The 19365-nt window shown below is 45.5% G+C and overlaps 1 protein-coding gene across 4 annotated transcripts in view; it reads right to left on the bottom strand.

Moving 5' to 3' along the window:
* LOC135903397 (RNA-binding protein Musashi homolog Rbp6-like) overlaps window positions 1-19365 on the bottom strand; it is a 1054134-nt gene that overhangs the window by 14186 nt on the left and 1020583 nt on the right. For 3 of the 4 annotated variants that reach the window (XM_070534623.1, XM_065433710.1, XM_070534624.1), the window contains one exon: window positions 7578-7661. In XM_070534623.1, the coding sequence (XP_070390724.1) occupies window positions 7652-7661 (10 nt within the window). In that variant the 3' untranslated portion in view covers window positions 7578-7651. Of the gene's footprint in view, window positions 1-3816; window positions 4013-7577; window positions 7662-19365 lie in introns of those variants that run through there. The other variant, XM_070534625.1, reaches the window with a different exon arrangement.

Below are 19365 nucleotides of genomic sequence, written 5' to 3'. Positions count from 1 at the left end.
CCTTCCTTTCTTTAGATCGCTATCTGTCTATCTCTCTGCCCGTGCCGATCACGACGTTTGGCTGGCGTGCATCATTTCCCCCTCCGAGATACCGAGTTCTTCGGTTCGTTCCGCTTGCTCAGGCGCACGTTTCGTTGCTGCGCCGAACGCCGCGTTGCTCGACCATATGGCTCGGCGCTCACCGCGTCCGATGCGGGGCGCCTCGTAAGTGATGGCTGCCCTGTAGCCCACTGTCTTACACCCCTTGGCGGGTCGACGGGAACGCTGTCGCGTTCCACTCTTGAAGGCGAAGCTTAAGCGTCCTCCAATTTTCGTTTGTGCTGTTTGCTTGCTTAAAATGATATGAGTTTTCGAATGGAGAATTCGGATCGTGTTTGCAAGAACAGCAGCAACACCATCCATTTGTTTCAGTTCGGCAAGTGATTTTATATATGATTGAAGGCCTCCTTTGTTAGAAATCATGTTGCACGATTTGAACGGCACGAACGTCAGTTGATGTTTCGGATTCTTCGCGTTAGTGCAGTTATTCACGGCGCCTGTCTTAAATTGCAAGCTTTTGTAGATTTGATAGCAGCATTATTTTCCCTCCTTGTGACGCGAATATGGTACTGGCTACGAGGCTACACATAGAGCTGTGTAATTATGTTACTGACTCGATATGCGGCTGCGTGACTATATTCTTCACTACGCACTGTGTTAAAACATGATCGCGTAAATAACACTTCCAGGCTGCAACTACCGACGAAAAATAAGCAAAAGTAAAAAAAAAATTGCATGAAAGTCGCTTAAGACCGTTTTTTGGCCTTGCAAATCGGGAAAAAACTGCTAATATGTTGCAATAGAACCGCTTGTTGGCCTAGTTGGTGCTTGCTAAAAGACGTTTTTTGCCGCAATTGAACACTCACAAAAGAAAGACACATAAAGACAACATGGTCGCTTGTGTTGTCTTTATGTGTCTTTCTTTTGTGAGTGTTCAATTGCGGCAAAACACATGTCTTAAAACTGCTAATGTCCCCAGATTTAGCTCATGGAAGTGTGTCCACTGCACCATTAGGCATGAAGGCAATGCAAGTAATACCAACGGTGGGCAGCAAACAAGTGCGGTTGCCGAAGGTAACGGCCGCACACAAGCTGATACCTCTTTTGTACAATGATGCTAGTAAAGAGCAGAAGTTTATGATACTGTTTCAAGGGAAGCCACCAAGGAGTAAAACAAAATCCTTAGCAGCTCATAAAAACACATATGCAACATTTCATGAAAATAGAACTTTTAAAGTGGTTCAAAAATGTGACGGGAACTGCTATATTGAATGGAAAAGAATAATCACCATTACACATTGACTAAATGAAGCTTGCAATTACAAGGTAGAGAAATTTAGTACCGCGTGACTATTTTCAATGTTTCATTGTGAAATGTGCAAGGCCTATCCGCATATCATGGTGAAACTTAAATTACTTTCGCGTGTATTGTTTTCGTTAAATGCGTATAAGTCATTTTTTTCACATTTCTTTAAGTAATATACCTTAACTTTCAGTTTGCCTTCGGTATATCTTTACTAAATGGTTTCTGCACTTGATTAACCTGTGTGACTTTCAAGACAGCTTTGTTACGTGTAGTGTTGTCACAAAGTAGTGTAAAGCCAGTGTAGTCTGCATATTTTGCCAATTTTGTTGTTCCAAGCATATGAATCTTCTTTTTTTTTCAGCACACCTGCCTTCACTGGAGGTAGCATTTGAAATTCTGAGTAAGCTATCACTGTTCGTATGACATTCTGTGCCAATGGTAGATGTCCGGTGCCCACTTTCAGAGCAAAACCCGCCGTGGTTGCTCAGTGTTGGGCTGCTGAGCACGAGGTCGCGGGATCGAATCCCGGCCACGGCGGCCGCATTTCGATGGGGGCGAAATGCGAAAACACCCGTGTGCTTAGATTTAGGTGCACGTTAAAGAACCCCAGGTGGTCAAAATTTCCGGAGCCCTCCACTACGGCGTGCCTCATAATCAGAAAGTGGTTTTGGCACGTAAAACCCCAAATATTATTATTATTATTACTTTCACAGCAAAAGGAAAGCCACTGTTAATATGACATTCTGTGCCAATAGTAGATAGAAGTCCGGTGCCCATTCTCACCGCAAGAGGACAACCACTGTTCATATGACATTCTGTGCCAATGGTAGATAGAAGTCCGATGTCCATTCTCACCGCAAGAGGAAAACCGCTGTTCATATGACATTCTGTGCCAATGGTAGATAGAAGTCCGGTGCCCATCCTCACCGCAAGAGGACAACCACTGTTCATATGACATTCTGTGCCAATGGTCGATAGAAGTCCGCTGCCCATTCTCACCACAAGAGGAAAACCACTGTTCATATGACATTCTATGCCAATGGTAGATAGAAGTCCGGTGCCCATTGTCACCGCAAGAAGAAAACCTTGGATGAAGCAATTCAAAGTTGTTATTCAACGTGACCTTGAAGTAATGTAGGGTTAAGTTGACTGCAGAGAGAAAGCAACAGCAATAAATTTGATACGCGAGACGAGGCCAATACAAGGTGCATTTTGTTTGTTGAATAGTTAGCTATCACATTTCCGCTGTTTTCTTGACATAAGCAAGTCCTGCTTATAATAGCACATTAGCTTTTAATAGCCATTGTGCTATTAGTTTGCTATTCTAACTTATGTAGTCGTTTGTGCTACCTGCATCAGCTGATCAATTTTGTTCGAATTTGAGAGGCTGCTAGGAACGACCTAACGTGGGCTAATATGCTGTCACGCTCTATAAAAATAATGGCAGACTGGCAAACAATACTGCTGCTTGAGGGTCATTTGTTAATCAAAGGTAAGTAATGCTGCTATCATGTCAGACAGCAACATGTAGCTGCCACACTCGGATCAAACTTCCAATGAAGACGATAAATGGAGAAGCTGCAATGAAAGATCGAGACTGCACAAGCATATCGGGAGCAAACGTCACAAAGCGGTAGGCAGAGCGCCGGAACAACTGCGCATTATCGCCTATCGCACGGCGTAACCAAATCAATCGTGTCCTACGCTCTCGGAACACGTCGAAAAAGCCGAGTACTGCAGCAACTGTCGCAGAACAGAGCAGTGACTGCCTTTAACCAGTCGGATCGCCACTGCCTGTTGCATGCACGTTTTGGGCTGCCTTGCGCGTTGTCGGTCACATGACTTAACGCCGCCGTTTTATTGGATATATTCGCCCTTCCTTGTAGGCTTAAGATTCCTGAAGACTGGTGCGCTCCACGTTCAGTTCAAGCATTTTCTCTGAACGTGGTGGTTCAGTCCACACACTCTCAACTTCCAGGGATCGCCACAGAAGGCCAAAAATCAACCGCGTTGCGTTCTATCAAGAAGCGTGTAAATGTAGCTACTGTAATTTTTTCGTATACTTTAATTCGTACTTGTTCTGTTATGGGCGCTCAACGCGGCTGAATATTTTGTCTATAAATGTAAATATAATAACCGACAAACATATTTAACATGACATTGTTTTATAAAATGAACAGACCATTGTTTTATTGGACTTATATTAGTAACGTCTGTGCTTTATTACTTGAATACAGTTTTTGAGACATCACTGACGTGTGACAAGCAGCAGCTCATTGGCATTGATTGCAGTCCCGGCCCTTCGTCTATTTGTGTGGTACGGCGGTAATATTTGTGAGCGGAGTGGTCGTTTCCTTTGAGCAGCGTCACGCAGGCTCATTTTAGTTAGATATAATAGCTCAGCCTGTTTATGCGTCCAACATTCGGTAGCCACCACCAAGCGACAGTGTTTAAAGACAGTGAATTTCAACAGCTGCGGCGTTTCACTGGCATAACGGCTGCACGGCTTGCGTCGGTAGTGATCTGCCGCGTCTGGCCGTGTAATGACATGTTGCTTTTAAAAAAATGTTCTAGCTAGCGTGAAAATTCACCGCTGGGACCAAGCACTGTCTCGTTGGTGACTACCCACGAAAGAGGATCAGCTTTGCAGCCTCTGGTTGCGTGCACCTGTGAGTAAGAAAGCATTGCTTCGCATTCTCAACATTGAATTTCTTCGCGTGGGAGGCGGATACAACAGATTCCTGTAGTAATTTCTTAAAACTGGAAAATAATAATAATTATCATGTTATTGCTCTTCAAAGGCAATTCAAACGAGGCTCTTGTTAGTTTGCCACGTTGCTAAAATTCCTAACACAGAGTACAGCATAAAAAATAAATAGTTTTGGCTGTTTCTACATAAATGATACACTGCGATAAATTCACTGCACAAGAGTGGCAAATGTACTTGCGGTGATTCAGTCAGATTAATTGCGCTTGAGACATATAAAACGACTGTGTTTGCTACCTAGTCTCTGGCAGAAAAATATAGTCATCTAATCAAGGCTCCACAGACACCATTGACACCATTGAAAGAAATGCGCACGCAAAACAGTGTTGTGTGTGTGTGTTTGCTTTTGTGTCATGGAGCATTTTCGGCACTGTTCTTCACTGGATCACAAACTCACTCACACTTACACCATAGTAATTGCGGCTCTTTTTTCTTTCGACTGCAGCCTTCAAGACGCTGCTCATATTTGTTCACCCCTTTGGACTCTATTGTCTCTGGCCGTACGACAGAACAGTAAATGTTTCACCACTGGAAGTAACATCAAGGGCCAAAATCCTCAGAAGGTATGTTTCTGAACACTTCAACTAGAACCATGATTTGTTTATCGATTGGACTAACTTTTGCTTCACCATTTTTGGCTTCATGCTCATAGCTTCATCATTTCTCATTTCAGGAAGACGGACAAAATAGAGAATATTGGTCTGCAAGGTGCCCGCGCAAAGCCATAAGAAGCTCAACGGTCACCATAGTGACAACAGATCCTCTTGAACTAAGTACCTCACCATGAAATATTTGCAAGTTTACCATATAGCGCCCTATCAAGAAAGCAAGTCTAGTTTTGTATCGTAACCAGCGGGAATGCTTAAATTTCACATACAAGCTTACTTGCTTTTAAGGGCATTTCATGACAAACGGAGAAGTAACATATGTTGAGTCCCAATTTATTTTCTATTCATTACAGCCATGACGACCAGAACAAAAACAACGTAGCAAGCTCCTACGTGCTAATGCACAAACTCTGTCATCTGCTCTTTGCAAATCAGCTTGACGGGCATTACCACCAGGTATCACATGCTCCTTCACAACAATAATTTGTTACATGAAAATGGAAAGAATTTTAAAACGATCACACGCGCTCAATGCAATTCTGAAGAAATTATACTTCATGATGACTGCAACTTTGGCGGGCTGCACCGTAAGAGATAGCTAGAAAAGATATGTTCACACAATCGGCCTATCCGCTTTTCTCAGACAGACAAATCACTAAAAAAAATTTTTCTTTTCCTTCAAACAGCAGATGACAAACCTGAGCACAGTGTGTTCCCACAAAGTTTTTTTGAAGTATGCTCGCTGTAAGTTTGGCTCACCGTTCAGCGAATCAACAGTGGACGAGCAAAGAAAGCCTCAGCGTGGGAGCTTGTCTTCGTCACAGTCCTCACAAATATGTTTACTTGTTGAGACGTTGACTCCGCGCTGAGGATTCCCTTGCTTACCTCTGTTGCTCAGTTGAAGTGTTCATCTCTTTGCCACTGTGCCACATCTTTGCCTCGTTTGAATACATGAAACGAGATGTTTTTTCAACATTAAACCGTAAATTGCATTTTCCAAGGATTCGTGAACAATAATTCATCATCTTTATCATCATCATCAGCCTGTTCTATGTCCACTGCAGGACGAAGGCCTCTCCCTACGATCCCCCAAAACGCCTGTACTGCGCCAACCGATTCCAACTAGCACCCGCGAATTTCCTAATTTTATCGCTCCACCTTCTCTTCTGCCGTCCTCGACTGCGTTTATCTTCTCTTGGTACCCATTCTGTAACCCTAATGGTTCAACGGTTATCTAACCGGCGCATTACATGACCTGCCCAGCTCCATCTCTTTCTCTTAATGCCAGTTAGAATATCCGCTATACCCGTTTGTTTTCTGATCCAAACCGCTCTCTTTCTGTCTCTTAACGTTTTGCCTAGGAATCTTCGTTCCATCACTCTTTGGACGGTCTTTAATTTGTTCTCAAAATTCTTTGTCAGCCTCCAAGTCTCTGCCCCATATGTCAGTACTGGTAAAATGCACTGATTGTACACCTTCCTTTTCAATGATAATGGCAAGTTTCCAGTCAGGAGCTGGCAATGTCTGCCATATACGATTTAACCCATTCTTGTTCTTCTGTGAATTTTGTTCTCATGATCAGGGTTCCCTGTAATTAATTGAACTAGGTAAACGTACTCCTTCACAGACTCTAGAGGCCGACTGGCAATCCTGAACTCTTGTTCCTTCGCGCGGCTATTTATCATTATCTTTGTCTTCTGCATATTAATCTTCAATCCCACTCTCACATTCTCTCTGTTAGGGTCCTCAATCATTTGTTGTAACTTGTCTGCATTGTTGCTGAATAGAACAGTGTCATGGGCAAACCGAAGGTTGCTGAGATATTCGTCGTCGATCTTTACTTCTAAGCTTTCCCAGTTTAATAGCTTGAATACTTCTTTCAAGCATGCAGTGAATAGCATCGCAGGGATTGTGTCTCCCTGTCTGACCCCTTTCTTTGTAGGTATCTTCCTGCTTACCTTGAGTAGAATTAAGGTAGCTGTGGAACCACTGCATATATTTTCCAAGGTATTTACGTAAGCGGCCTGTACTCCTTGATTACGTAATGCCTCTATGACTGCTGGTATCTCTAGTGAATCAAATGCCTTTTCGTAATTTACGAAAGCCATACAGAGAGGCTTATTGTACTCTGCGGATTTCTCGATAACCTGATTAATGACATGGATGTGATTCATTGTAAAGTATCCCTTCCTGAAGCCAGCCTTTTCCCTTGGTTGAATAAAGCCCAGTGTTGCCCTTATTCTACTGAAGATTATTTTGGTAAATATTTTATATAATATGGAAGTAAGTTCATGGGCCTATAATTTTTCAATTCCTAAACGTCTCCCTTTTTGTGGATTAGTATAATGTTCGGATTTCTCCAGTTTTCTGGGAGCCTTACAGTCGATAGACACTTCGTATAAAGAGCCGCCAGTTTTTCAAGCATTATGTCTCCTCCATCCACCAAACAAAATCCAGGCACGATATTCATAAGATATGCTTAATGCGATGTCAAAAATAGGACCTCCTTGGGATGTCATTTTGTATTAGTAAATAATGTAGGTGCAGCGCAACAATTTTGGGGAAGGAAAAAACTAAGAGACACGAAAGAACTCTGACTTCAAACTGAGTCAATTGAAGGAATTTTGTATTGTATTGGTTTTCATTGGTATTACGGCATATTTTATATTACACTGACATATGGTCATCATATGGACAAGTATTCATTAGGGCCTCCACTTTACATTATTTAGCTCAACCTCAGCTAAACCCCATTGCGTAACAGCAGTATAAGTAAAACAAATTCCTTCTCTCATGCACATTGTCACGAACTTGTTTAACATCGGATTCAATCACCGAGTGTGACAGAGCCACTCACCTTGTGTTGCCTAGGAACAGTAGAGTGCCGAGCAGAGTTCTTTCAGTGGTAGCCATTGGTGAATGCGGCCGCCATCAGAGGGCCCTGTAAGCACATGCGGCAATCACATTGAAAGGCGCGCTAACAAAATCTTATGGACATTTGTTATTAATTCTCACAATGAGGTGGTGTCTGAGTAACCAGAAAGTTTGGGTGCACATATGTATAATGTTGCTTCTGGCAGATATAACACATGGGAAAAGGTACAAAAGAACAGAGAGTGAATGATAATACATATGCTAGACGCTAAACTAGTGGATTACTGTGTGCATAAAAATTATTTTCACCACCACCTTCATCCTCATAATCAACGTCTTCGCTATTCTTTCTGTCTACACCCTTTCCCCTTCCCCCACCGTCGAGTAGCAGGTCTGAACATTGATTCAGACCGACCTCTCAGCTTTTTATCATAACAAATACCTCTCTCTCTCTCTCTCTCTACGACAGAACTCATCTGAAGATGAATGTCGACAATGATGTGGTTAGCACTAACCAATGTAACGACACACCGTATCCGCCTCGTACGCTGGTCCTACTAGTGCCACCACGAGGCCTAGCGGAGAAGCTTTTGTAAGCTTCCTTGCAGATGCTACCAACGTGCTAACGCGACAGAGCTAGCATTTCAGTTACTCCGGCGTTTCCACGGCTACAGAAACAGCGCCACCTTTCCTCAAAGGCGCTACAACTCTCCTCTCTCACAAAGCTCTTGACGGTCTCGCTACCTTCTTATACACTCAGGCTACGTTCACACTTGGTCTCGCAGCAGGCGGAAGCGGCAAAACTTCACAAGATCTGCCCGCCTAGGCGCCGAAACGGGCGGAAAACCAGGCGGCGAGCCCGATCGGTCTCAGATCCATTGTTAAAGCGAAAGTTTCCTAACCGCGTCGAGCCAAGTTTCGCCGTCGCCAGCAATTTCACCTTCATGTGACCGCAGCTGCGCCGTAGCTTTGGCAACGCATCAAGTGACTCGCCGTGCCGAGCTCCGCCGCCGGCTTGGCGCATGCATTCTCCGCAACTGGGTCGCCGCTTCAACACGTGACTAACCGCGCGCCTGGGCCCAGACATGGCCAATCAGCCCGTCCGCTCCGCCCTCGTCCGCCTGCGCACGGACGGCTCTCCAGTCGATACGGACAAGCGGTCGCAACTTTGCCGTCCTGCCCGTCTCTCAGTGGCTGGCCCGAGGCGGACGGCGTCGGGTGTCGTCACGGCAAACGTGGCGCTTGCTCGAAGCCAAGCGAAGCGTGAACCCGAGGCCTAAGCTACAGCCGCGTCAGAAACAGTCTGTTTTTCTCCGTCTTGTTATCTTTGCTAGACTTATCTGGCGCCCAGGGAAATAGTAATCGAAGGCAGGCAGCAAAGCATCAAGTCGCTGTACTCTTCCAGGCCTCATCAGTGCAGTGCGATCGCCGACAGAAACAGACGGAGCGCAAGAAGTGTGTTGTGCTTACGAGAGCGTCGGAAGAAATATTTGAAACCGTTGACTTCGTGATTTTTGTGCCATGCTTCGCGTGCGCGTCGCAAACGAGAAGTCGATCATATACACGTGCAATCTGAGAAGAACACATGTTCAGGGCGTGGCGAAATAAAGTGTCCGATCGACGCACCCAGCGTACGCGATTGGTATCTGTTGATGCGGTTCGTTGCCGCGAAGTAGTGAACGCCAGTCCTTCGCAACTTTCAGAGGTAATGATACGATCAGTAGCGATAAGTTTTTATTGCCTCGTTATCGCCGCCATTCCGCGTGTGCTGTACAGCGTGTGAGCCGTTTTGCCGGCTGCGATGCGCCGACGTGACCGCAACGTTCGAGCTGTGTTCTTGCTGTTACAAATCGTGACATATATGTGTGATGTGTCGCAGCGTTGCTGGGTGTGGAAGTGCTTGTTCTTCGCGATGTGCGTGTGCTCAGAAGTGAACTGTGCAGAAGTGTTGCCGTTCGCGTTTTCATATGTAGTACCCTTATAGGTAAGCCCTATCCCACCGGCCTTTTCTGCTTCGTGCATATATCGTTTGTTTGAGAAGTCGTCACTGAACTTTTGAAGGTGGTTTTATTGTGGGGGAGTTTAGGGAACATCATAATAGTTACGCGCGTCAACACATAAAGGCTTGTTGAAATGTGGACACGCCTGACAGCACTAATGTCATGAATAAAAATTTCGGGCAGCCTTGCTTTTTATCATGTGGACATTGGTGTGAATAGCAAGAATTTGTAGATTTCACATAGTAAATTGCTTTATATTTTGTGAGGCAAGCGGCTTACATACCCAAAAATCCTAAGTGCTTGTTATTGGCTGGTGACTCAGCACAGAGTCTGTTTGTGAATACACCAGTGACATGGTAGATGAATAGATTATAGGTAAGAACTAGATACTTCCTTCTTATTAAGTACAAATTTTACGTTTGCTGTTAAAAAGCAATATGAATGTAAAAATGAACACGTAACACAACTAATAACAAGTAACAAGTAAGTAAGTGTCACAGGCATGGTGATATATGATATTCTGCTAGCAGCCAGCAGAACTGCGTGAAAGAAATTTTGCCTTGAGTTCTTCCTCACTGGCTAGCCATGGTCATGTTACTAATGCAGGCAGAATTGGGTAAGCAAAAGTTTGTCGTTACTTAGCATATCCACCCTATTTGATTATCTGGTTCGTGTCGCCTGTTCTGGCACAAGCCTTCAGTCTAAAGCGAGCAATATCACAAGTACCAGCATTATGTGCCCGATAAGTGCTTTATTTTCTATCCTAGTGTTCATTCTGCCAATAGTCATTAGCAAATGTTCATTAAATTGACTTGGGCCTGCAAAGTATGTCCATTAAATGTTTTTCCAGGGCACTTTCATCTACCCGTAAGCTTACTGCTACCTATCATTCGTGGGTGTAGGATGTTGGACACTCTAAATAGCTATCTCACTGATCTTTATTTTGCACAGGCCACGGTTCCATTAATTAACTGAACCATTCTCAGCTGCGCTGCCATACTATGGGAAGAGGTACCTCGCCTCTTGTTACTCTTTAGCATGTTCATGGCCACAGCGTATTGCCCCTGAGAAGTCAGCTGCTATCCCAATATAAAACGTGCCTATTGGCTGTCATGAGTATATCCTGAAAACGAATTCTCACAATTATGTCAACATTAGTTATGTGATCGTTGCCAGCCAATGACGACGAACTGCTGGCAAAATTTTCAGGTGACTCTACCAGCAGAGTGTCCGCTCCCTATAATATGTTGGCCATACTGTTTTGCCAGTGTGCTGGATTTTTATTTTTTGACACAAATTTACTACCCAGCCGGATAAGATATTGTCAAACCATAAAGTTTAGGCCCATACACATGGTCACTTCTTTATTTTATCACATTCTGGAAATTACACCGCTGTATTCTGGCCCCAGGCAAAGGGCCCTTGCTTCGCTGCCAACGGAATGGCGACCAGCCTCCCTACAGACCTGGGCGCTAGCGAGACACTGCAGTGCTGCGACCGCCAACGAGCTCTGGCGGTCACTGTACGATCTTCTGGATGATCCTGAGGCTCCAGCCACTGGGACCAGGCTTCTTCATCTCAAGCGTACCAGCGAATACATCAGACCCCATGATGTAGATAATTAAGTTTCCAATTATTTCCCTTACCTTCTCACTCCCGCCACTCCCCAAGTCAATTCGCCGCAGCCCTTTAAGGGCAACAGTGTGAATAAAGACGTGTAAACAACAACAACAACACCCATGTCTAGATTAGATTAGCAACATCAGCTTAACTTATGCAAGGAGTTGAGTTGCTGCTTGTGAGAAAAAAATTCACTGCATAGCTAACAGGAATTAGACTGCTACGAAAAAATTATTTCTTTTATTGTCTTATTGTATAAGTTGTGCTGTTCATTTGATACACACAGTAACACGTAAACACAAATGTATGTGTACCTTGCGTCTATGTGCACGTGTGTGTGTGAATAAAACAGCACAACTTCTAATATCAAGGCATGTTGCGCCAACTATACCCCATCAAAGGTGGTGTATATGGTATTCAGATGATCTTATTGAAATTTCATCACATGGTGCAGTTACGACATTGCATACCTGTATGTAAACCAATTTATGGACTGTAACCGCTGCATGTAAGAATGCATATTTTATACCAATGCAGTACCTTAGGCAGCAGCTTTTAATTTAGCTTTTGTCATCGCTTATTAGAGGGATCTTCTTGATTATGCCATCCAACTCATATACAGGTTTGTGTTTAGTATACCAGCAGTGAAATACTGAATGCAGCTGTACTTATTTGTATACTAGTGAGATGAATTCCACTGCTCATCGTTCTGTCACGTATTGTTCTTCAGCCATGCATGGTGACTTTATTTGGAGTCATCAGTTCTAGGTTCATTTTCACTTGGGCCTTCCGATGAAGTGAAATCTGCCTCTTCACCAGTCAGTTTATTGGAAAGCTACCACTGAACCAATAGCTCAAAGACAAATTCCTGCATGCTTTTCGCCAATCAGGTAGTGTGCAGAAACTATATGTGATACATCACTTCAGCTACACCAATAATCACACAGCTGAACCTGCTACATGCAGTTAAGTCATTAATATAGGCAGAGGAAGATGTTGCACATAAGCAACAGTTGCTCATCCCTTGAAATGTGAATGACCCAAACCTTCGCGAGCATATCGGTCGCAACCATTCGGCAGCACAAGTGGGAACACTTGTGCTATCACAAGTGAAAACAAGTAGAATAGTGCCACCACCTCAGGTGGTTTGTCCTGATTGCCTTGCCTGCAAGTTTCTTGTTTATATTGGATAGGCTTCCTATTTTATGAATTAATAGCTTTCACAACATTTACTGTAGAGCAACATACAAGTAGAGCAGAGAACTTATGGGTAAGCTAAAAAATATATATCGAACAAGCTATTTTCACGTTAGAAGATATACCACCGGTAATGAATGCACATTCAGGACATGCAATAAGTGCCGTCTGTGGAAGGTTGAGACCTGTGATGCTGAAAACCTGTTTGCCTTTTGAATATTGACGTAAAGAAACATTCCAGTCTGTACTTCTCTGTCGAAAGGTAGCATATCAAACGAAAGGTGCAAAACAGATCTTTGTATATAGTAGTCCACTATGAATGTGCCACCCAAGTTGTGTCGAACACAGCTATCTGTGCGCAAAGCATAGCATTGGACAAGGTACCTTATGTATGGCTGACACATAAAAAATGTTTTCCATTGAACATTCTGAGCTCTAAATGTGAAATACATGCTGTTTTAGCTACAAATAGCGCATATATATATATATATATATATATATATATACGGGGAGAAGTTTAGTGTAAGCACTATTAACGTACTTCGTCGTTTTCAATTGTACATAGCCACCATCATCTTCCCTGTTCTACTTCTTCGCGTATGAGCTGGGGCGTTGCCGTTCTTGGAATAAACAGCGCTGGACAACTTGATCGGTCTCGGTATTACAATATATATATATATATATATATATAGCCTTTTATTCTGACGAAGGCCGTGCCACGGCCGAAACGTTACAAACATTAAAGATGCAATTTTCGTAAGTGTGCACCTTCGTGTCTAAATCTACCTATGCACCAGACCTACAGAACTTCTCATTGAATTATATATATATATATATATATATATATATATATATATATATATATATATATATATATATATATAAGGCAACGCCCCAGCTCATGCGCGAAGAAGTAGAACAGGGAAAATGATGATGGCTATGTACAAATGAAAACGACGCAGCACGTTAATAGTGCTTGCACTAAACTTTTCCCCGTCATGGAAGCGGCCAGCCTGACCGCAGATTAGAGATCATCTAACCGGGGAGTGAATGGCTTCATCCGCGAGACGTGAACGATTTCGACATTCCGGCGGCACCGGTCAGTGACGGAAAGTAAGGGGCGGACGAGATAGTTCACTGCAGATGTTTGCTGCACAACGGTGTATGGGCCAATGTAGCGTTGAAGGAACTTCTCACACAGGCCTGGGGTGCAGACTGGAGTCCAAAGCAGGACTTTGTCTCCAGGGTGAAAACGTAGGTCACGGCGTTTGTTGTCGCAGTGATGCTTGCGCTCAGCTTAGGTAGCTTCTGTGTTTTGTCGGGCAATTTGACGGCAATGTGCAACTCGGGCAGCAAAATCTTCTGGAAGCGACGCGTTAGGCAAAGAAGGTGCTAAAAAGAATTCTCTGTCGAATATGGTGGAAGGAGATCGTCAATACACAAGGAAGAAATGGCTGTAGCCGGTTGTCCGTTGAATAGCAATATTATATGCGAATGTCACAAAAGGAAGAATTTTATCCCAGTCAGTGTGGTCAGGACCGATGTACATAAAAATCATGTCGGACAGCGTACAGTGGAAGCGCTCAGTAAGGCCATTGGTTTGCGGATGATACGTAGAAGTAGATTTGTGGACGGTATTAGTGGCCCGAAGAACTTCCTCGAGAACTTGTGAAACGAACGCCTTGCCACGGTCACTGAGTAGAACGCGAGGAGCCCCGTGGCGCCAGACGACGGAGCGCAAGAAAAAGTAGGCGACCTCAGAAGTGGTACCGGATCGCAGAGGGGCAGTCTCGGCATATATTGTTAAATGGTCGACCGAAGTGACAATCCAACGGTGACCAGAGGGTGTCAACGGCAAGGGACCATATAAATCAATACCAACAAATTCAAAAGGTGAGTCCAGGCAAGGGAGAGGCTGTAGTAAACCAACAGGAGGGGATGTCGAGCATTTGCGGTGCTGACATGACGCACGAGAGGCAATGTATTTGGCCACCGCTGTGGATAGGCCAGGCCAGAAGCAGTGGGTCTTTACGCGGTCGTAAGTCTTGTGGAAGCCTAAGTGGCCAGCCGATACGTCGTCGTGAAGTGCCTCTAATACCCGCAGGCGAAGGTAGCGAGGTAGAACTGGTACCCACCGGTGACCTGTTGGGTGGTAAACGTAGCGGTGTAGCACGCCACCTTGAAGGCGGAATTGTCGAAGTTGGCGTCGCAAACGGCTGTTGGGTTGTTCGGCGAACCCACTAAGGCGATCCATGAAAGCTCGACAGTAGGAGTCGGCCCGCTGAAGCGAGACGAAATCAGAGCGTGATGAAAGCGTAACTTGGTACAGGGGCTTTATTGAGAGTTGGTGTGAGGCAGGCGTAGCATCGGAAGGACGTGGTGAGGAATACGACGGCGCGCTATCGGTAGAGTGAGAGTGGACAGCGAGACAATGCGTCAGCATCATGATGACTTTTTCCAGACTTGTACGTTATAGTAAAGTCATATTCCTGCAAGCGGAGTATCCAGCGTCCTGAGCGTCCTGAGATGTTTTTCATTGATGACAGCCAACACAGAGCATGATGGTCGGTGACGATGGTAAAGTGGCGGCCGTAAAGGTATGGGCAAAATTTCTGAATCGACCAAACGATAGCCAAGCACTCTTGCTCTGTAATGGTATAGTTCCGCTCAGCTGGAGAAAGTGTTCGGCTGGCATATGCTATGACTAGCCCTTTAGAGGCTGCATTACGTTGCAGAAGTACTGCGCCAATATGTTGTGCGCTTGCGTCAGTATGGATTAGAGTATGGTGGGGGCTCGATTATCGAAGTGGCGAAGCACTGCTCCGGAAGTGAGATGCCGCTTAGGAGCTTGAAAAGCCGACTCGCAGTCGCTAGACCATGTGAAAGAGGCACCGGTTACCAGTAGCTTGTGTAGAGGAGCTGGTATTGCAGCGAAGTTGCGTATAAATCGACGAAAATATGACGCCAAGCCGAGGAAACTACGTAGATCTTTCTGTTGCTGGGGGCGAAGAAACTGCAGAACAGCACTAATCTTTTCGGGGTCTGGCTGGATGCCTTCTTTTGAGACGACGTGACCTAATACCTTTACAGCCTTGCTTGAAAATTTGTATTTTTTTGTATTGATCTGGAGACCAGCAAGGCACTTGAGAACTCCGTCTAATCGATGAGGATGTTGGTTGAAGTCAGACGAAAAGATGACAATATCGTCCAGATAAGAGAGGCAGGTCTTCCATTTTAGACCACGAAGTACGCTGTCTATCATGCGCTCAAATGTGGCAGGAGCGTTACAAAGGCAAAAAGGCATCACGTTAAATTCATGAAGTCCGTCTGGTGTAGCGAATGCGGTCTTTTCTTTGTCAGTCTCGCTCATCGGAATTTGCCAATATACTGATCGAAGATCAAGGCTGGAGAAATACTCCGCCCCTTGTAGTGTGTCCAAAGCGTCGTCAGTTCGAGGTATTGGATATACATCCTTGCGTGTGATCTTATTGAGCGCGCGATAATCGACGCAAAAGCGAACGGAGTTATCTTTTTTCTTTACCAGGACCACGGGAGAAGCCCATGGGCTAGATGAAGGTCGTGTTATCTTCCGCGCAAGCATGTCAGCAACCTGTTGTTCAATGACCTTTCGTTCGGACGGCGGTACACGATAGGGGCGTCGTCGTATTATATCGGAACCATCGGTTTCGATGCGGTGTGTAGCCGCAGGAGTTTGGCTCAACACAGGGGAAGAGCTATCGAAACGGCTTTGTGCTTTGCCAAGACCACCATTAAGGCTTCGGACTGCGCGGCTGTCGATCAGGTCAGAACCAAGAATGGCTGGAGGAGGGAAAGAATCATCCAAACCTGAGGTTGGTACTGGATATGAAGAAGGGCAAAGCGTGACTATAGAGATCGGTTTAGTGTCGGCGAGGGTTGCCACAGTCATCCCTTTGGTCAGCATCACAGGATCTGGGGTCGTGTTGCAAGCAGACAGGAGGGCGCGGCCACGTGAAAACCGGGAGAGACAGGTGGCAATGAGAATTCCGCGAGAAGTACAGCGGGAAGAAGGGGCGACTAGGGCGTCTCCGTCGGCGATCGGACTGGATGTTACGGCTACAACGTCTTCGTGACCAGGATGCAGGACGTAGTCTGCAGCGACGGCCAAATTCACGCATGAAAGTGAAGAGTCCGTAACAGGTGCAAGCGCTGTATGCGTGATATGGACAACTTCCTTTCAACATGAAATAACGGCTGAAGCAGAATGTAGGAAGTCCCAACCCAGTATAAGTTCATGGATACACGTTAGAAGGATGATAAACTCAATGTGGTGGCGTATGCCGTCGATGAGAACACGAGCAGTACACTGTTCGTTGGGGCGAATGAATGCATTATTAGCGCCATGCAAAATAGGTCCAAGATAAGGAGTTTTTACTTTGCGGAGCCGGGAACACAGATCACTACGAAGAACAGAAACGGCGGCACCGGTATCGATGAGAGCTGACGCAGGAACACCTTCGACAGTTACAGAAAGCATGTTAGCCGGGCGAACAGGAGGAAAATTTGAAGACCGAGAAGAAGCAGCTTCCCCTCCAAAAACTGCAACAGTTCGTTTTCCGATTGTTGGTCGACAAGATGGGAAGTGGGGCGAAGCGGTGATGTAGAGCGCCGGTAAGGCGATAGAGAACGACGTCTGGCCAAACGGGAACTATGAGGCATATTGGGAGCAGCTGGAGGAGACGGAGAACGGTGTTGAGGGAACGAGTATGATGCGGGATAGTAGGCGTCTGGTCGGCGAGTGCGGTCTCTCTCGTGCTCTGCATAGCCTCGTCTTTCATCCTGCTGGCGATGGCGGCAGAAGCGAGATATATGGCCGCGTATACCACAGTAAAAACTAACAGGACGAGGTGGACGCCACTGAGGGTAGGATGGCACAGCAAGTTCTCTGGTTCCCATCGAAGCCAAATGCTCATAGGCACGGACGTCAGTAGGCACGGAGGTCACGGTAGGGGTGGGTAGCGAAGCAACATCCGCGTAGGTCGGTGTGGGGCGCGCTACCGGAGCAAGATGCGTCGTGGGTGTAGTCGTTGCTGCCAACTCTTGCTTTCCGACCTCGCGCAAACCGAAGGTGGGGGTTGGGGCGCAGGCAGGAGGTGGACGCCTTAGGTCTTGTAGTTGAAGCTCTTCGCGGATGATGGTGCGGATAAGAGCACGTAGATCTGGAGAATGGGGAACCTGAGGATCGCTGCTGTCATGTGGAAGACGAACAGACTGCAGCTCGTCTAGGCGTTAACACGTGGAAGTGATGTTTTGGACCCGTGTAGGCGTTGACACGGGGAAGTGATGTCTTGGACAGAAGCCGGATTTTGCACGATTAAGGCGTTGAACGCGACAGACCCTATGCCTTTTAAGATGTGGCGAACGCGTTCGGCATCCGTCATGCTAGGATTCACACAGCGGCACTGAGCCAAGTCATCCTCTATGTATGAGGTGTAAGACTCCTGTGGAAGTTGGAGGCGCGTTCCCAGCTTCTGTTTGGCGACTTCTGCACGGCCAGACGAGGAAGCGAAGACTTGCCGCAGCTTGGACGTAAACGTGGACCAATCCGCGATGTCAGATTCGTGGTTGAAATACCACGTCTTGGCAACACCGGTCAAGTAGAATGCGACGTGCCTCAATTTCTGGATGTCGTTCCACTTGTTGCAAGAGCTCACGCGGTCGTGGTGGTCGATCGAATCGTCGACGTCATCACCGCGTAGTCCCGCAAAGACAGGGGGATCGCACTGCGGGCTCGTCACTGTGCAAGAGGGCGCCGCAGGCGGGGTTGTCTGTGTGGTAGGGTTAGAGGCGCCGGAAGGGCCGGGGTTAGAAGTGTCTACCGTTGTAGGGGTAGCTGGGCGCAGGCGGCGACCGGAACAGAGCTCCAGGGAGGACGGGAACGCGAGAGGACGTCGGGGTCTTGACGTACCTCCACCACATTACAATACCGAGACCGATCAAGTTCAACACCGGAGATCAACACCGGAGCAGTGGGAGGCTGCGCTGTCCTGCTCGAAGCCTGAACAGCTCAAGCTGATCGACAGAGCTAGCAAGATGGCAAAGGCCACAGGGGCTCTGGACTGAGGGCTCCACCTTCGCCGGTATACCTCTTTTGTGAAAATAAAATTTTTCATTCATTCATTCCAAGAAAGGCAACGCCCCAGTTCATGCGCGAAGAAGTAGAACAGGGAAGATGATGACGGCTATGTACAAATGAAAACGACGAAGTACGTTAATAGTGCTTACAATATATATATATATATATATATATATATATATTGACCTGCACCACAAAAAGGTATATATATATATATATATATATATATATATATATATATATATATATATATATATATATATATATGTATATATATATATATATATATTTTGACCTGCACCACAGAAAGGTAATGTGACTGTGACAAAAGAATGTGTACACCTTAGTGTTTTGTTGCTTTTCATGGTGTCTCAGTTTACTTACCACAGGTTCGAATTTACAGATTGCTTCACATCTTTATCGCTAAAATTCACAGATAACTACTTGCATTGTGACTGCGACGTCACAACACGGGCATTTGTGTGGTATCCGTCCTGTCCATCGATGTGGCCTTGCACAATAAATGTAAAATGTCACACCTACAAAGCTGAGCATCCACCCTTACATTTGAAATGCTTTTTTGAAGGTGTGCAGTTATGCTTATAAGCAGATTGTGACAGCAAATCTACACCACCTTAATTTAAGTGCGATGTAAAAGGATGTTTGTGCATAGCCAAGCTGTTCTAGTGTGCCTGCAGGAATACAGCATTGAACAGTGGCACCGTATAGTCCAGGCGTAACAGTGAACAATTAGTAAACAAAGCGGCTGATAATACTGAGCTGACCCACATGTCGGAGCATCATATTATCTAACCCACATGCAAAGTTGCTTTCAGTGT

Source organism: Dermacentor albipictus, chromosome 2 (assembly GCF_038994185.2).
Source record: "Dermacentor albipictus isolate Rhodes 1998 colony chromosome 2, USDA_Dalb.pri_finalv2, whole genome shotgun sequence".
Taxonomy (NCBI): Eukaryota; Metazoa; Arthropoda; class Arachnida; order Ixodida; family Ixodidae; genus Dermacentor; species Dermacentor albipictus.
This window is presented reverse-complemented; position numbering and strand designations above follow the sequence as displayed.